Source organism: Phoca vitulina, unplaced genomic scaffold, assembly GCF_004348235.1.
Source record: "Phoca vitulina isolate PV1807 unplaced genomic scaffold, GSC_HSeal_1.0 scaffold47, whole genome shotgun sequence".
Taxonomy (NCBI): domain Eukaryota; kingdom Metazoa; phylum Chordata; class Mammalia; order Carnivora; family Phocidae; genus Phoca; species Phoca vitulina.
The window spans coordinates 9,268,026-9,282,789 of NW_022589750.1; the positions used below are offsets into that span (position 1 = coordinate 9,268,026).

The following is a 14,764-nucleotide window of genomic DNA, read 5'->3' on the forward strand; positions in this document are numbered from 1 at the left end:
TGGACATCTTGGCTCTTTCCACAGTTTGGCTATTGTGGACATTGCTGCTATAAACATCGGGGTGCACGTACCCCTTCGGATCCCTACATTTGTATCTTTGGAGTAAATACCCAGTAGTGCAATTGCTGGATCATAGGGTAGCTCTTTTTTCAACTTTTTGAGGAACCTCCATACTGTTTTCCAGAGTGGCTGCACCAGCTTGCGTTCCCACCAACAGTGTAGGAGGGTTCCCCTTTCTCCGCATCCCCGCCAACATCTGTCGTTTCCTGACTTGTTAATTTTAGCCATTCTGACTGGTGTGAGGTGGTATCTCATTGAGGTTTTGATTTGGATTTCCCTGATGTAGCATCCGTTCTTGATTCTTGCTTGATTATACTGCTGATTGCAAGACAGTGGTTTTCTAATTCAGTCATCTCTTCTAAAGGATTAACAGCATTCTCCCGTAAAGAATAGTTCTTCTTCCTCCCACCTCATTTTTTTATGTGAACATGTCACTATGGACTAATGGGATTTTTCAAAGTTCAGTGTATTAGTCCACTAATTCCAGGTTTGTTTTGTTTTGTTTGTTGTTTTTCATGCTCAGTTGTCCCAAACTTGGGTAATACTACTTGAAAAGCTAATTCTTAATTCTTCTCATAATTTATAGCAGAATGACCTGTATGTACCTGTAGCACAGGATGTACCCATAGCACAGTAAATTCTTTGTGGAATGATCTTGGCACACTCTAGACACTGAAAAAACATGCGTGACATAATGGAAATGAGCCTGGACTAGAGTCAGGATGGTCTTCTGGAAGAACCATGGATGGTGATAAAAGAAATCTTAGTCTGGGACCCCTTTAATTTGAGCCTGAGGAGTTTTTTAGATCATTCAGGCAGCGTGCATTGGGGCTGTAATCCACAAGAGGGGGCATTTTATGGTTATGTATTTTAGGGGGAGAATTTTCTCCCTCCAAAGAGCACCAAGACTGAGAAAGGCAAGTTTCTTTTTGCCTTCTGTAGAAGAGAGATTTTTTTTTTTTTTTTTTTAGGTTTTGTTTTATTTTTCTAGCCAGTCCTTAAGCAGGGTCTAATCCTCTATGCTCAGGATTCCTGTCAGCCTCCCTTCCTTGTTAGGGCCCCAGGCTTTGTTTTCTGGCCCCTGGACCCCTTGCACCCTCAAAATGGAAGTATAAGGTCATTAACCACATTGACGAGCTATCTCAGTCAGCTCCTGCTGACTTCCTGTGTTCCTGCTTTTGCTTGAGTTTTGGCCTCTGAGGGTTTTCCTTTCTTACCAGCTTAGAGGTACATAATGAGTTGAACCTTTGGTTAGGATATCTTTTTTTTTTTTTAAGATTTTATTTATTCATTTGAGACACAGAGATACAGAGAGAGAAAGAGCATGAGCAGTGGGAGAGGCAGAGGGAGAGGGAGAAGCAGACTCCCCGCTGAGCCAGGAGCCCGATGTGGGGCTCGATCCCAGGACCCTGGGATCATGACCTGAGCCGAAGGCAGATGCTTAACCATCTGAGCCACCCAGGCACCCCTGGTTAGGATATCTAATTAGTCATACTTCAGGAAATGGAAACTTTGATAATTCACAAATAGTAGCATTGGTCTTCAGTGGCCATTCGTGTCTCGGAACTTTTATGGTTCTTTATTTAACCTAGCCATTCTTTCAGGTTCAATTCAAATCATACCTCCCCCGCCGAAGCTTTTTTTGATTATCTGAGTCAATACCGATTTCATCTACGAGAAGTATTGTGCCACTCTTTGGCCCTGTTCACCAGTAGACACTTACATTTCCAACCAGTCCTTTCTGGTTAAATATGTATATTTAAGCACTGCTTAATAATACTAATTTTTGAATTACCAATAAACTGATTGGTTTAAAATGTGTATTTATTGTAGCAATTTCTTCATCATCATGGTTCACACTTGTTATTTTAAGCTTGTCGTACCTTTAGTACTTTTCCTTTTCAGGTATATGGTACACTCTGCCGTAGACTGATTCTGATTCCATAGAATCGGAATTAATGGGGCACCTGGGTGGCTCAGTCAGTTGAGCATCCAACTCTTGATTTCGGCTCAGGTCATGATCTCAGGGTCATGAGATTGAGCCCTGCATTGGGCTCCACAGCATGGAGCCTAATTAAGATTCTCTCTGGGCGCCTGGATGGCTCAGTTGTTAAGCATCGGCCTTCAGCTCAGGTCATGGTCCCAGGGTCCTGGGATCGAGCCCCGCATCAGGCTCCCTGCTCTGCGGGAAGCCTGCTTCCCCCTCTCCCGCTGTCTCTCTCTGTCAAATAAATAAATAAAATCTTTAAAAAAAAAAAAAAAGATTCTCTCTCTCCATCTCCCTCTGCCCCTCCCCCCTCTAATACACTCGCTCTCATGCACTCTCTCTCAATAACTAAATCTTTAAAAAAGAATTAAACTCAGCTTCTGGTACTATCTCATCTTGCGTATGTGACACAAACACCCCTACCTATACAATCCGTTAACAGTCTCATTTTGTTCTTCTGGAGGGGAGAGTAACAAGTTCTGGTTTGAGAGAGTTGTTTTTAAATATTTTCCTTACGGGGCGCCTGGGTGGCTCGGTCGGTTGGGTGTCTGCCTTTGGCTCAGGTCATGGTCTTGGGGTCCTGGGATCGAGCCCCGAGTCGGGCTCCCTGCTCAGCAGGGAGTTTGCTTCTCCCTCTCACTCTGCCCCTCCCCCTCCTTGTGCTCTCTCTGTCGAATAAATAAATAAAATAAAAAATAATTATTTTTCTTATATAAAAATAATATAACAAAAAATTACAACTACATCTCTAGTACTAAATAGCAATAAGTTATATAGCCAATATATTGAAAATTAGAAAATAATTTTTTAAAAACCTACAATCAGGGCGCCTGGGTGGCTCAGTTGATTAAGCGTCTGCCTTCAGCTCAGGTCATGATCCCAGCGTCCTGGGATCCAGCCCCGCATTGGGCTCCCTGCTCTGCGGGAAGCCTGCTTCTCCCTCTGCCTGCAGCTCTTCCTGCTTGTGTTCTGTCAAATGAATTAATCTTATAAAAAAACAAAAATCTATAATCTTCTTAGGTCTTTGATAATATTTGTCTAGTTCAGTGCATTTTCATATTAGCCGTGGGACTACTTTTTTTCATTTCGCATTACTCCCAAGCATTTTCTAATGTCAACTCTGATTTTTGTATCTGAATCAAAGTAATAAAAGTCAGTATACATAAACCTACCTAGTTATTTTTATCAGTTATCAGTATTCCATTATCCCTTACTCTAGTCCTTTATTGATGAATGGTAGAGTCACTTTTAATGACTGCATATGATTCTGTGGAATGGATATATTTGTAAGGTTTTTATATTTTGATCTGCATCTTAGAAAATTTCTGAACCATCCAGTACCATTTTTGCTATATTATAAACTCCATATTTGATTATATTTCATTACATAATTCGTAATATTTGGAAGCCCTGTGTTTTTGACCTGATTTCAAGGGAGAAAGATATTATAATTTAAATTTGTTTTAAACCATCATACTGGAAACATAATAGGCATGAATAAATACATATTTGATTGCTTTGCAGCAAGATTTGAGGTCAGGGATTTTTTTGTTTGCTTCGCTTTTATGTGTATGTTTGTGCTTTCATTTGGTTCACCTTTTCACAACAAATTATTGTCACTTATTTTACCAGTTCAGTTGTGTGGCCACCATATCCAGAGTCTCGGGCCATTTTCTGAAGGAAGTGTGTAAGAAGCACAGGCTGTTCTCAGAGTTTGCATCTAAGTTGGAAATATAAGAAACACACACAGGGGTGCCTGGGTGGCTCAGTCAGTTAAGCGGCTGCCTTCGGCTCAGGTCACGATCCCAGAGTCCTGGATCGAGCCCCGCCATCAGTCTCCCTGCTCAGCGGAGAGCCTGCTTCTCCCTCTCCCTCTGCCTGCCGCTCCCCCTGCTTGTGTTCTCTGTCTCTCTCTCTGTGTCAAATAAATAAAATCTTAAAAAAAAAAAAAGAAAGAAACACACACAGTTGTGAAGTAATAATGCAAGGCCAAGTGCGGTCGTGGCCCCAACATTACATTAGGTTGAATCACATGAGACTGCCGATATTTGAGCCATATTGACCTACAAAAAGGCAAGTTCATATGATTCAACCTAATCTGTACTTTAGGATTCTAAGAAGGAGAGAAAAATGAGCTGGGCCATACATTTTTTTTTTTTAATAGAGAAGTTTTCTTAAGAGAATGCCTAAGTCTGGGGGTGCCTGGGTGGCTTAGTCAGTTGAGCATTCAACTCTTGGTTTTGGTTCAGATAATGATCTCAGAGTCCTGGGATGGAGCCCCATGTCTCTCTCCGTGCTCAGCAGGGAATCTGCTTCTCCCTCTTTCTCTGCCCCGCCCCTGCTCATGCTCTCTCTCTGTCAAATAAATAAATGAAATCTTAAAAAAAAGAGAATGCCTAAGTCTGGAATTTGCATGGCACCTATAGAAGGCTATGAGGAGTTAGCTTTAAGTTATATGGATAACTTTAAATTTTAAGCTAAATAAGAAGTTTGGCAGAAGAGATAGTAGAATAGGAAAGGCTGGATTATTTGGGGACTGAATATGTCAAGTGGAGGTATTTTGAACTTCTTTAACTTTTCTCCTTTAAGCCATTGGTACTCAAACTTTAGTGAACATCAAAAACCACCTGAAGGGCTTTGTAAAACAAATTGCTCAGCCCTATCTCCAAAGTTTCCTTTTATATATATATATATATATTTTACTTATTTGAGAGAGCACAAGCATGAGCAGGGGTTGGAGGGGGCAGAGGGAGAGGGAGAAGCAGACTCCCCGCTGAGCAGGGAACCAGACGTAGGGCTTAATCGCAGGACCCTGGGGTCATGACCTGAGACAAAGTCAGACACTTGGGAGCACCTGGGTGGCTCAGTTGTTAAGCGTCTGCCTTCGGCTCAGGTCATGATCCCAGGGTCCTGGGATCGAGCCCCGCATCAGGCTCCCTGCTCAGTGGGAAGCCTGCTTCTCCCTCCCCGACTCCCCTTGCTTGTGTTCCCTCTCTCGCTGTCTCTCTCTATGTCGAATAAATAAAATCTTAAAAAAAAAACAAAGTCGACACTTGACTGACTGAGCCACCCGGGAGCCCCCAAAGTTTCTTCTTTATTTTGTTTTGTTTTATTTTACTTTGTTTTGTTTTATTTAAATTCAATTAACATATCTATAGTGTATTATAAGTTTCAGAGGTAGAGTTCAGTGATCCATCAGTTGCATATAACCCCCAGTGCTCATTACATCATGTGCCCTCCTTAATGGCCATCACCCAGCTACCCCATCCCCCCACCCACCTCCCCTCCAGCAACCCTCAGTTTGTTTCCTATAGCTGAGAGTCTCTTATGGTTTGTCTCCCTGATTTCGTCTTATTTTATTTTTCCCTCCCTTCCCCTATGATCCTGTTTTGTTTCTTAAATTCCACATATGAGTGAAATCATATGATAATTGTCTTTCCCTGATTGACTTATTTCACTTAGCATAATACCTTCTAGTTCCATGCACGTCATTGGAAGTGGTAAGATTTTTTTTTTTAATGACTGAGTAATACTCCATTGTATATATAGACCACATCTTCTTCATCCATTCATCTGTCAGTGGACATCTGGGCTCTTTCCATCATAGTTTGGCTGTGGTGGACATTGCTGCTATAAACATTGGGATGCAGGTGCCCTTTTGGATCACTACATCTGTATCCTTTGGGTAAATACCCAGTAGTGTAATTACTGAGTCGTTTGAGGTCCCTCCATACTGTTTTCCAGAGTGGCTGCACCAGCTTGCATTCCCACCAACAGTGTAGGAGGGTTTCCCTTTCTCCGCATCCTCGCCAACATTTGTTGTTTCCTGACTTGTTAATTTTAGCCATTCTGACTGGTGTGAGGTGGTATCTCTTTGTGATTTTGATTTGGATTTCCCTGATGCCGACTGCTGTTGAGCATTTTTTCATGTGTCTGTCGGGCATTAAATGTCTTCTTTGCAGAAATGTCTGTTCATGTCTTCTGCCCATTTCTTGACTGGATTATTTGGTTTTTTGGGTGTTGAGTTTGATCCGTTCTTTAATAATCTTAAGGACTAGCCTTTTATCTGATATGTCATTTGCTAATATCTTCTCCCATTCTGTAGGTTGTCTTTTGATTTTGTCGACTGTTTACTTTGCTGTGCAAAAGCTTTTTATCTTGATGAAGTCCCAATAGTTCATTTTTGCTTTTGTTTCCCTTGCCTTTGGAGACGTGTCCAGCAAGAAGTTGCTGCAGCCAAGGTCACAGAGATTGCTGTCTGTGCTCTTCTCTAGGATTTTGAGGGATTCCTGTCTCATATTTAGGTCTTTCATCCATTTTGACTTTGCGTATGGTATAAGAAAATGGTCCAGTTTCGTTCTTCTACATATGGCTGTCCAATACCACTTTTGAAGAGACTTTTTCCCTTTGGATATTTTTTCCTGCTTTGTTAAAGATTAGTTGACCATAGAGTTGAAGGTCCATTTCTGGGTTCCCTGTTCTGTTCCACTGACCTATGTGTCTGTTTTTTGTGCCAGAACCATACTGTCTTGGTGATTACAGCTTTGTAATAGAGCTTGAAGTCCAGAATTGTGATGCCACCAGCTTTGGTTTTCTTTTTCAACATTCCTTTGGCTATTCGGGGTCTTTTCTGGTTCAGTAGCCCCCAGAGTTCCTGATTGAGCTTGTCTGTATGGGGACCAATAATTTAACACATTCCCAGGTCACCTGTCTGGGGACTGTACTTTGAGAACTCTTACTATGAGAGATCTACTAGAGTATTTAAGCACGGAGAGCACTCCTTGAAATTGCTTTTGGAATATTATGTGGATTGTACAGAGTAGGTTGGAAGGAGTCAATGAGAGTGTCTGCTTTATACAAATTATCCCATGAAGTCATCCCACATGATCCCAGGGTCTTACCTGGTGTTTTCACATCTCTTAGTCTAGTCACCTGACCTATTTTATTAATCGACGCCCATGTTGAGTAGTGAGGAGCCTCTCCTTTTTCAGCAGTTTGGTCTTCTGGTTTTCTGCCCCTGTATTTTCTTTTCCCAAGCTTTAAGTACCACGTTATGATGTTGTCAGAGCCATAGTCTTTTTAGGCATTTTATTCATGTTCAGTATTTTCCTTCTGTTTTGGCAGTTTCCTTTCTCCAAATAGAGGAAAACTTTTTATATTCTATATTCTTTTTATCCCAGAATGGAAAACAGAAGCCCAAGAGTGTACTCCAGTTACAAATACTTGTAAACTCATAAAGACTGGAACTCAGACTGTCAAATTGGAAGAACCATATGACTACGATGAGAGATTAGAGAGGCAAGCAACAGATACCTACAGGAAGATTCCCACGAATGGAAGAAATTTCACTTTGAAGTCAGTCCTCTCAAAAGAAGAAGACCCTATGGAAGAGTGTCTTAGTAAATATGATATATATAGAAATAATTTTGAAAAGCATTCAAACCTAATTATTCAGTTTGGTACCCAATCAGATAATAAAACTATGTACGATGAAGGCAGGGCCACCTTCAATCATGTCTCATATGGTATTGTACATAGAAAGATATATCCTGGAGAGAAGCCTTATAAATGTAACGTGTGTGGGAAAAAGTTTAGGAAAAACCCATCCTTCGTGAAACACCAAAGTACCCATGCCAAAGAAAAATCTCATGAATGTGAAGAATGTGGGAAAGAGTTCAGGCATATCTCATCCCTTATTGCACATCAGAGAATGCACACTGGAGAAAAACCGTATGAATGCCACCAGTGTGGTAAAGCCTTCAGCCAGCGTGCGCACCTTACTATACATCAGAGAATTCATACTGGAGAGAAGCCCTATAAGTGTGATGACTGTGGGAAAGACTTCAGTCAGCGTGCACACCTTACTATACACCAAAGGACGCACACTGGAGAAAAACCGTATAAATGCTTGGAATGTGGTAAAACCTTCAGCCACAGTTCATCGCTGATTAATCATCAGAGAGTTCATACTGGTGAAAAACCTTACATATGCAACGAATGTGGGAAGACTTTCAGTCAGAGTACACACCTTCTTCAACATCAAAAAATACATACTGGAAAGAAACCATATAAATGCAATGAGTGTTGGAAAGTGTTTAGTCAGAGTACTTACCTTATTCGCCATCAGAGAATTCATTCTGGAGAGAAGTGTTATAAATGTAACGAATGTGGAAAAGCCTTTGCTCATTCCTCGACTCTTATTCAACATCAGACTACTCACACTGGAGAGAAATCCTATATATGTAAAATATGTGGAAAAGCCTTCAGCCAGAGTGCAAACCTTACTCAACATCATAGAACTCATACGGGGGAGAAACCATACAAATGCAGTGTGTGTGGGAAAGCATTCAGCCAGAGCGTACACCTTACTCAGCATCAAAGGATTCATAATGGAGAAAAACCCTTCAAATGCAATGTATGTGGGAAAGCATATAGACAGGGTGCCAATCTTACTCAACATCAAAGGATTCATACCGGAGAGAAGCCGTATAAATGTAATGAATGTGGGAAAGCTTTTATTTACTCCTCATCACTTAATCAGCATCAGAGAACTCATACTGGAGAAAGACCCTATAAATGTAATGAATGTGATAAAGATTTTAGCCAGAGAACATGCCTTATTCAACACCAGAGAATTCACACAGGAGAGAAGCCCTATGCGTGCCGTGTATGTGGTAAAACCTTCACCCAGAGTACAAACCTCATTCAGCATCAGCGTGTTCACACAGGTGCCAAACACCATAATTAATGGATACAGGAGACTTCAGTTAGGTTTTACAATTCATTCAGATTTTATTTTGTACTCTGTTAAAACAAAAGAAACCCAAAAGAAGTGCAATATATGTTAGGTATCACTCAGCAGAAGTATCAGAATTAGTAATGTGGGTATAAGCTATTTAAATTTAATGTGAAATTTAAAAAGAAAACTTTATTCACTTCTTAACCTTTATTTGATATCAGTTTAATTCATTCCAGAAAGAAACCCTGTAAAAGTCAGAGTACTCAAAAATCTGTAACTCCTCAATCTTAGTGTATTTCACGTACTTCTTAATGAGACCTTATGAATGTAACTTGGGAAAGCTTCCATCAAGTAGGGATTTCACGCTAGTGAGTAATCTTGGGATAATTGAAAAAAGCTGCTTTCAGGCCTTTATTTCTTCCCAGCTTTGAAGCCTTAAATATGTGAAGGGTTCCCTTCCCTTTTCCCGTTATGCCATAACTGCCGTGTGGAGCCAGTAGGTTTGCAAAATATGTATGTAGTGGAAAGTATCCTAATTTTTATGGGACAGCTGTTAGTAATTACATTTTCCTTTAAATATTGAAATAGTCAAGGAAGAGAGCTTAAGGAAAGATGACCTGTTAGGATAAACTAATGTATATATAACCCTTAGACATTTGTACAAATTGAGTTAAAAAGGCAAAAACTAAACACCTTAAATTCATCTTTAAAACGTATTAGCCTTAGTTTAACTAGGTTTTGACATCTGTCCTCCTGAAGGAAAAAATAAGAATAAAAACACCCATTTTTTCACCTGACTCCTAAATTCGTAACTTAAAGTTCCCCTGTGGCTGTTTTACCATAGGAAGCCCGTTTCTGTTGAGACACGTTTCTTGAGTGCCTGCTGTGCTCAGGGCCCAGACTTCCTGATTGGATCCTTTCAAGGCTTCTTACCGTGCTGAAAACCACAGCTAACTTAAGCAACGAAAAGCTTTCTAAAGTAGCAAAGGACATGTCACGGAATGAGCGTTAAGAAGCCTACTAAACTGGGTTGCCAAATGTGACCCCATATCCCAAGACAAAGAAGTGGTGAAAGCAGCTATTGACAAAGTGTGAGGAAAAGATCAGTAATGGAAAATAAAGTTCACTACAGAAAGTGGGTCAGGGAAAAAAATCAAGGGTGAAGACTTAGCAGTGAAGAAAGAATACACAGGTAACTTACAACATGAACTGTTGTTAGACTTGGTTTACCTAAGAAAGTAAGAGTGGCTAATTGAATAAGACCAAATTCAGCCTGTTGTTAAGAAGGAACTAAAAATGAAGGGACTGATTTTAAAGGAATAATTGGAATTGGTACTTTTTCATACATAGAAGTAAAAATGGGGATTATTCTTAAAATGTCAGAAAACACTGGAAAAAGCATTGATGCAGAAACTATCATTGATGCAATAATCATTAAACAATAATAACTAAGTTTGTGGGGTCCTAAACATAAAAGGAAAACTGGCAGAAATGCAAATAGAAATAGGTAAAAATACTGTTTAATACCCACAGCATTCCGCTATCAGAATATAAGACCATATTTGAGAGCTGAGATTTCATCCTGCTCTTGATTCGTTTCTTCAGTGCCTTGCATATGGAAAGTGGTCAATATATGTTTGTTGAATTAATGAATAAGTAGGTAAGTTAGAGTTGAGTAATAAGGTAGAATTAACAGGAGTGAAGTTGGTTGAATTTAAAATTCTTTTTTGTGCATGTGTGCAAAGAAGTACTAAGCAAAATAGCGGTTATTTATTGGGTAATAGGAACTTCTTAAAATTGAAGAATCCGAATTCCGAATCCCACATCTTAACAGTGGGTAATATTCCTAAAGAAATTACAGGACACCTTTGCACAGGAAGTTTTCCTGAGCTGGATAAAGAAAAATTGATACAAATTCTGGAGCCATAAATATCAAGTTAAGCATATATTGACCATGCAGTTTCATTTGGATGTTACTGTTGATACAAACAGGTGCCGAAGGAAAGACCAGGGGTGCTAGCATCTTCAAGGCTTTCTTGAGTGTTTTCTCCAAGAAGTTACTGCTTCCCCTTGTCCTCACATCAGTTAACCCTGATGTCATGGAATCCTCCTCCACAGAGTGTAGATTGTCTTCAGGTTGCATAATCAAGTTAACGCTTATGCCATAGTTACCATGTTAGAAAATAACCGTTGTATTTAAGATGCAATTTTTATTTATAATTCTACTTCATACCTTCCACAACACTTTTATTTTCCCCTCCTGGCATGAATGTGTGGAGTATCACAGTCCATAGCGCCTTTTTTGCTTTAGTTTGTATTTCCTGCCTGTGTGAGTTTTATGTAAATAATGCATTTATAAAGTCTTCCGTTGATACACTGAGGCAACTGATGCCCTTATAAAATAACAGAATAGTAGAGAATCATAAGTCTTTGTGTATTTTTCCCACTTTTACAGTTGTCTGATCCACATGTAATCCAAGTTTTTTTAGCAGTCTTATTTTCCACAACTTTTTTATTACAAAGGTGTTGAAATATACAGAAGTTAATAAAACGAACTGTATATCTACCACTTAGCTTTAAAAATTTAACATCTTTTACTGAACAATTGGAAAGTTAGACATGACATTTCGACCCCTAAATATTTCAGCATGAATCTCATAAAAATAAGGACAGATTTTCACATAACCGCATACCATTACATACCTCAAAAAAGAATAGTAATTTTCAAATACCTAATGCTTCGTCCATGTTTAAATTTTCCCTGTTGATGCTGTGAAGTTTCACACATTATGTTTACTTGTTACATCTTTCATCTATCAAAATGTCTCTCACCTCTTGACTTTTCCAGGACCTTTTTTTTTTTTTTTTTAATATAGCAGGTCAGCTGTAGAATGTCTCACATTCAGGATTTAACTGATGGTTTATATGTGGTTTATCTTGTTCCTGTGTCCCCTGTGGTTTCTGTAAACTAGCATCTAGGGCCAAAGCCTCGATTGGCTTCAGGTTCAACATGTTTCACAGATGTATTTCGTCTTGCATCACATCAAAAGTCTTACTAACATTTGGTTGACTATCAGTGATGTGAAACCTGATCACTCAGTTGACATGGTAACCATCATATCTTCCCAACGTGAAGATATGGATAGCCTGCTTCCACCTGATAGTTTTAGTATCCAGTGATGATCACTCCCTGAATCAGTTGTTTCATTAAGATTTGCAAAATGGCAATTTTCTACATTTACTGATGCGTACTGATGTAAAGCAGAGCCTTCTGTCATCAACTGGGAATGCACTAGAGTCAAGGTCATACTTAAATTCTTTTCCTTAAGAGTTTTCAGAGTAAGGGGTTGGCAGTGATGACAGGTGATTCCGTGTATTAAAAATCAGTTAGGGCCATTGTTTCTGTAGCTCAAATTGTCCCAAACTTGGCCAGTTGGAACCCTTCGAGTAGCTCATGTGTCTTTGACATTCCTTCTTCTCTGGTCTTTCAGGACCTTGTTTCCTTCTGACCTGTCTCAGGTCCAGTGCCCCAGGTATGGAATGAGCCATTTCTCCAGGAATCTTTGGCTAAATAGGCAACTATTTAGAAACTAAGATCTGGGCACAAGGCATGCTTGTTGCTGCTGGGGTGGTATTAGTGAGTAGCCTTTGAGTCTTTCCAACCAACCAAGTTCTCATAAAGGCAACTCTTTGCACTCCTTTCATCAGTTACACAATTCTGTAGGAGATGTAATTACATACTGGGGAGCAAACAACGAAGCCTTGTGGAGAGGGCGGAAGTGTTAGGTATACTAGAGAGCAAGTGTAACCACACGAGGTCTTGTGCCAAGGCCAGCAGATTTAAGGGAGCTTGTCAGGTAATTTGGCAGGTGGGTTAATTCGGGAGCAGTTAAGACAGCAACTTAATATAGGATACCTAGAATGTTTTAACTATTACATGTCTGGGTAATTTACATATTTATAAGCTCCCATCTTTCCTATCACATTCTTTAAAGCAGGTTTCTGATAAGACCTAAATTTGAATCCTGAGGATCTGTTTCATGCAAATCTAAGTGCTAGCTTTTCTTGCTAAACTTTTATTTAGCCTTCAGAACTTGAAGAGTGTTAGGTTTCGTTCTTCAACTATAGCTTCTGGTATCAATTCACTTGCATGTGCCTGTAAATGTACTTAGTCCTCTATTTCTGTTATTCTGTTCATGGCTCTCTATTTCACTACAATTATTAGGCCCTTAGAACACTATAGCCATTAAAAATGGCAAGCATGTGCACTCTAGTGATATGTATAAATATGTGTGTGAGCTTGCAAGCAACACTGAGCCCCCAACCCTCTGTATGGATGGGGAAGGTGATGCCCATGAGGCTGATGTGTCTTGCCTGCAGTCCTATAGTCCTACAGCGACAGAATAAGGGTTTGGAACCCATGGTTCCAACACTTAGTGGAATTCTTTCTGTAAAATTAACGCTAATGGAAATTCAGAGCACAAACAGTATGTACCTACGACTTTATAAAATTACATATTTTGATGAGATTAGAGCATTGAAAGTTTGTTTTGTCTCCCTTCCTATATAGCTTCTTAAATTCAAATCTTGAAATGAGAATAGCCCAACAAAGAATGCGCTCTTCTCTACCCCCACTTCAGTTGTGGTCTCCTGCCCAGATCTTTCCCAGGTTTCAGAACCATATAGTCAGTGTTATCACCTATCTCAAAAGTACCTTCAGGGTTTAATCTAAAACAGAAATCTGACCCCCAAAATCTTTTTTTAATTCATGGGAACTGTGGCAGGGAGGCTGGAAGCCACTCTGTTCTTCATCTGTAGCTATAGTCCTATTGGTTTTACTTCCCATGTATTCTAGAAATGTTCCATCTCGTCTAGATCCCCACTGCCACAGCCTTATTTCATAGACTATTTCATAACCAGCCAAGTGTTCACCCTGCCCCTGATCTCGCCCCTTTCCACACTTGAAGTCACGTGAACATTCAAGGCCACCACATACGGTGCTACCCGTGAAGTAGAACGTTTTGAGTGTGTCGCCATTTGCTTGAGACCCTACAATATCTTCTCATTGTCAACAGCAGCTCTCCCTTTAGCTGCAACTGGAATGACCTGGGAGCTTTTCCAATGCCGGGGCCCCACCTCAAGGGATATGGATTTCTTTCATTTGGGATGGAGACGGTATCTCTTCAATTCCCCAGGTAACTCTAACGTCCTAAAGTGCAACAAGGGCAGAAGCAGGAAACTATTGCAGAGTCGGAGGAGAAATAGTGTTTGTGGCAGCCGAGCCGGTGAGAAGTGACCCAACACGATGTATTTTGAAGGTAGAGTCTCGAGGACTCGCTAATGATTTGGACAGGGATGGAGAGAGGCATCCAGAAGGACCATGGATAGGGGCATGTGGGTGGCTCGGTAGAGCGTGCAGCTCTTGATCTGAGTTGTGAGTTTGAACCCCACGTTGGGGGAAGAGGTTACTTTAAAAAATAAAAGTTAAAAAAAAAAAAAAGACCTTCAGAAGAATGGCCATGTTTCCTACTAAAGAATATGCTCCTAACAAGGGAGAGACTATATGATACTCAATTCTGGATCTCCTCTACCAAGCACAGCACTTGGCACATAGTAAATAAATGTTTGATTAGTGCAACTCTGCAGGAAGTTTTACACAATAATCCAGATTCTGTTCTCAGAAAAAATTTTTTTTACATGTCTGGAACTGTAAAGGGTCTGGGATTTTACCTTACAAGATAATAAGCTAGCCTATAGTTCTCCTATAGGAGAAGACATGAGACTCCTGGGTCATAGACAACTTTATTACTCACGGCAAAAGTAGCCAGACTTCCCATCTGAGCCAATTACTCTGGCCTCGCACCCCCACCCCAAGTTGCACGGGGGTGACCCCAGGCGGGCCTAGATGAATTCCAGCACCCACAGTGGGCTGCCTTAGAGGAAAGCAACACTGAGCCCGGGGGAATGGCTACTTTTAT

The 14,764-nt window shown here is 40.3% G+C and overlaps 1 protein-coding gene across 3 annotated transcripts in view; it reads left to right on the forward strand.

Moving 5' to 3' along the window:
* The window catches only part of ZNF287 (zinc finger protein 287), a 22,450-nt gene extending 8,206 nt beyond the window's left edge, over positions 1 to 14,244 (forward strand). For all 3 annotated transcript variants that reach the window (XM_032431966.1, XM_032431967.1, XM_032431968.1), the window contains exon 6: positions 7,228 to 14,244. In XM_032431966.1, the coding sequence (XP_032287857.1) occupies positions 7,228 to 8,795 (1,568 nt within the window). In that variant the 3' untranslated portion in view covers positions 8,796 to 14,244. The remainder of the gene's footprint in view (positions 1 to 7,227) is intronic.
* Positions 14,245 to 14,764: the final 520 nt, after the last annotated feature.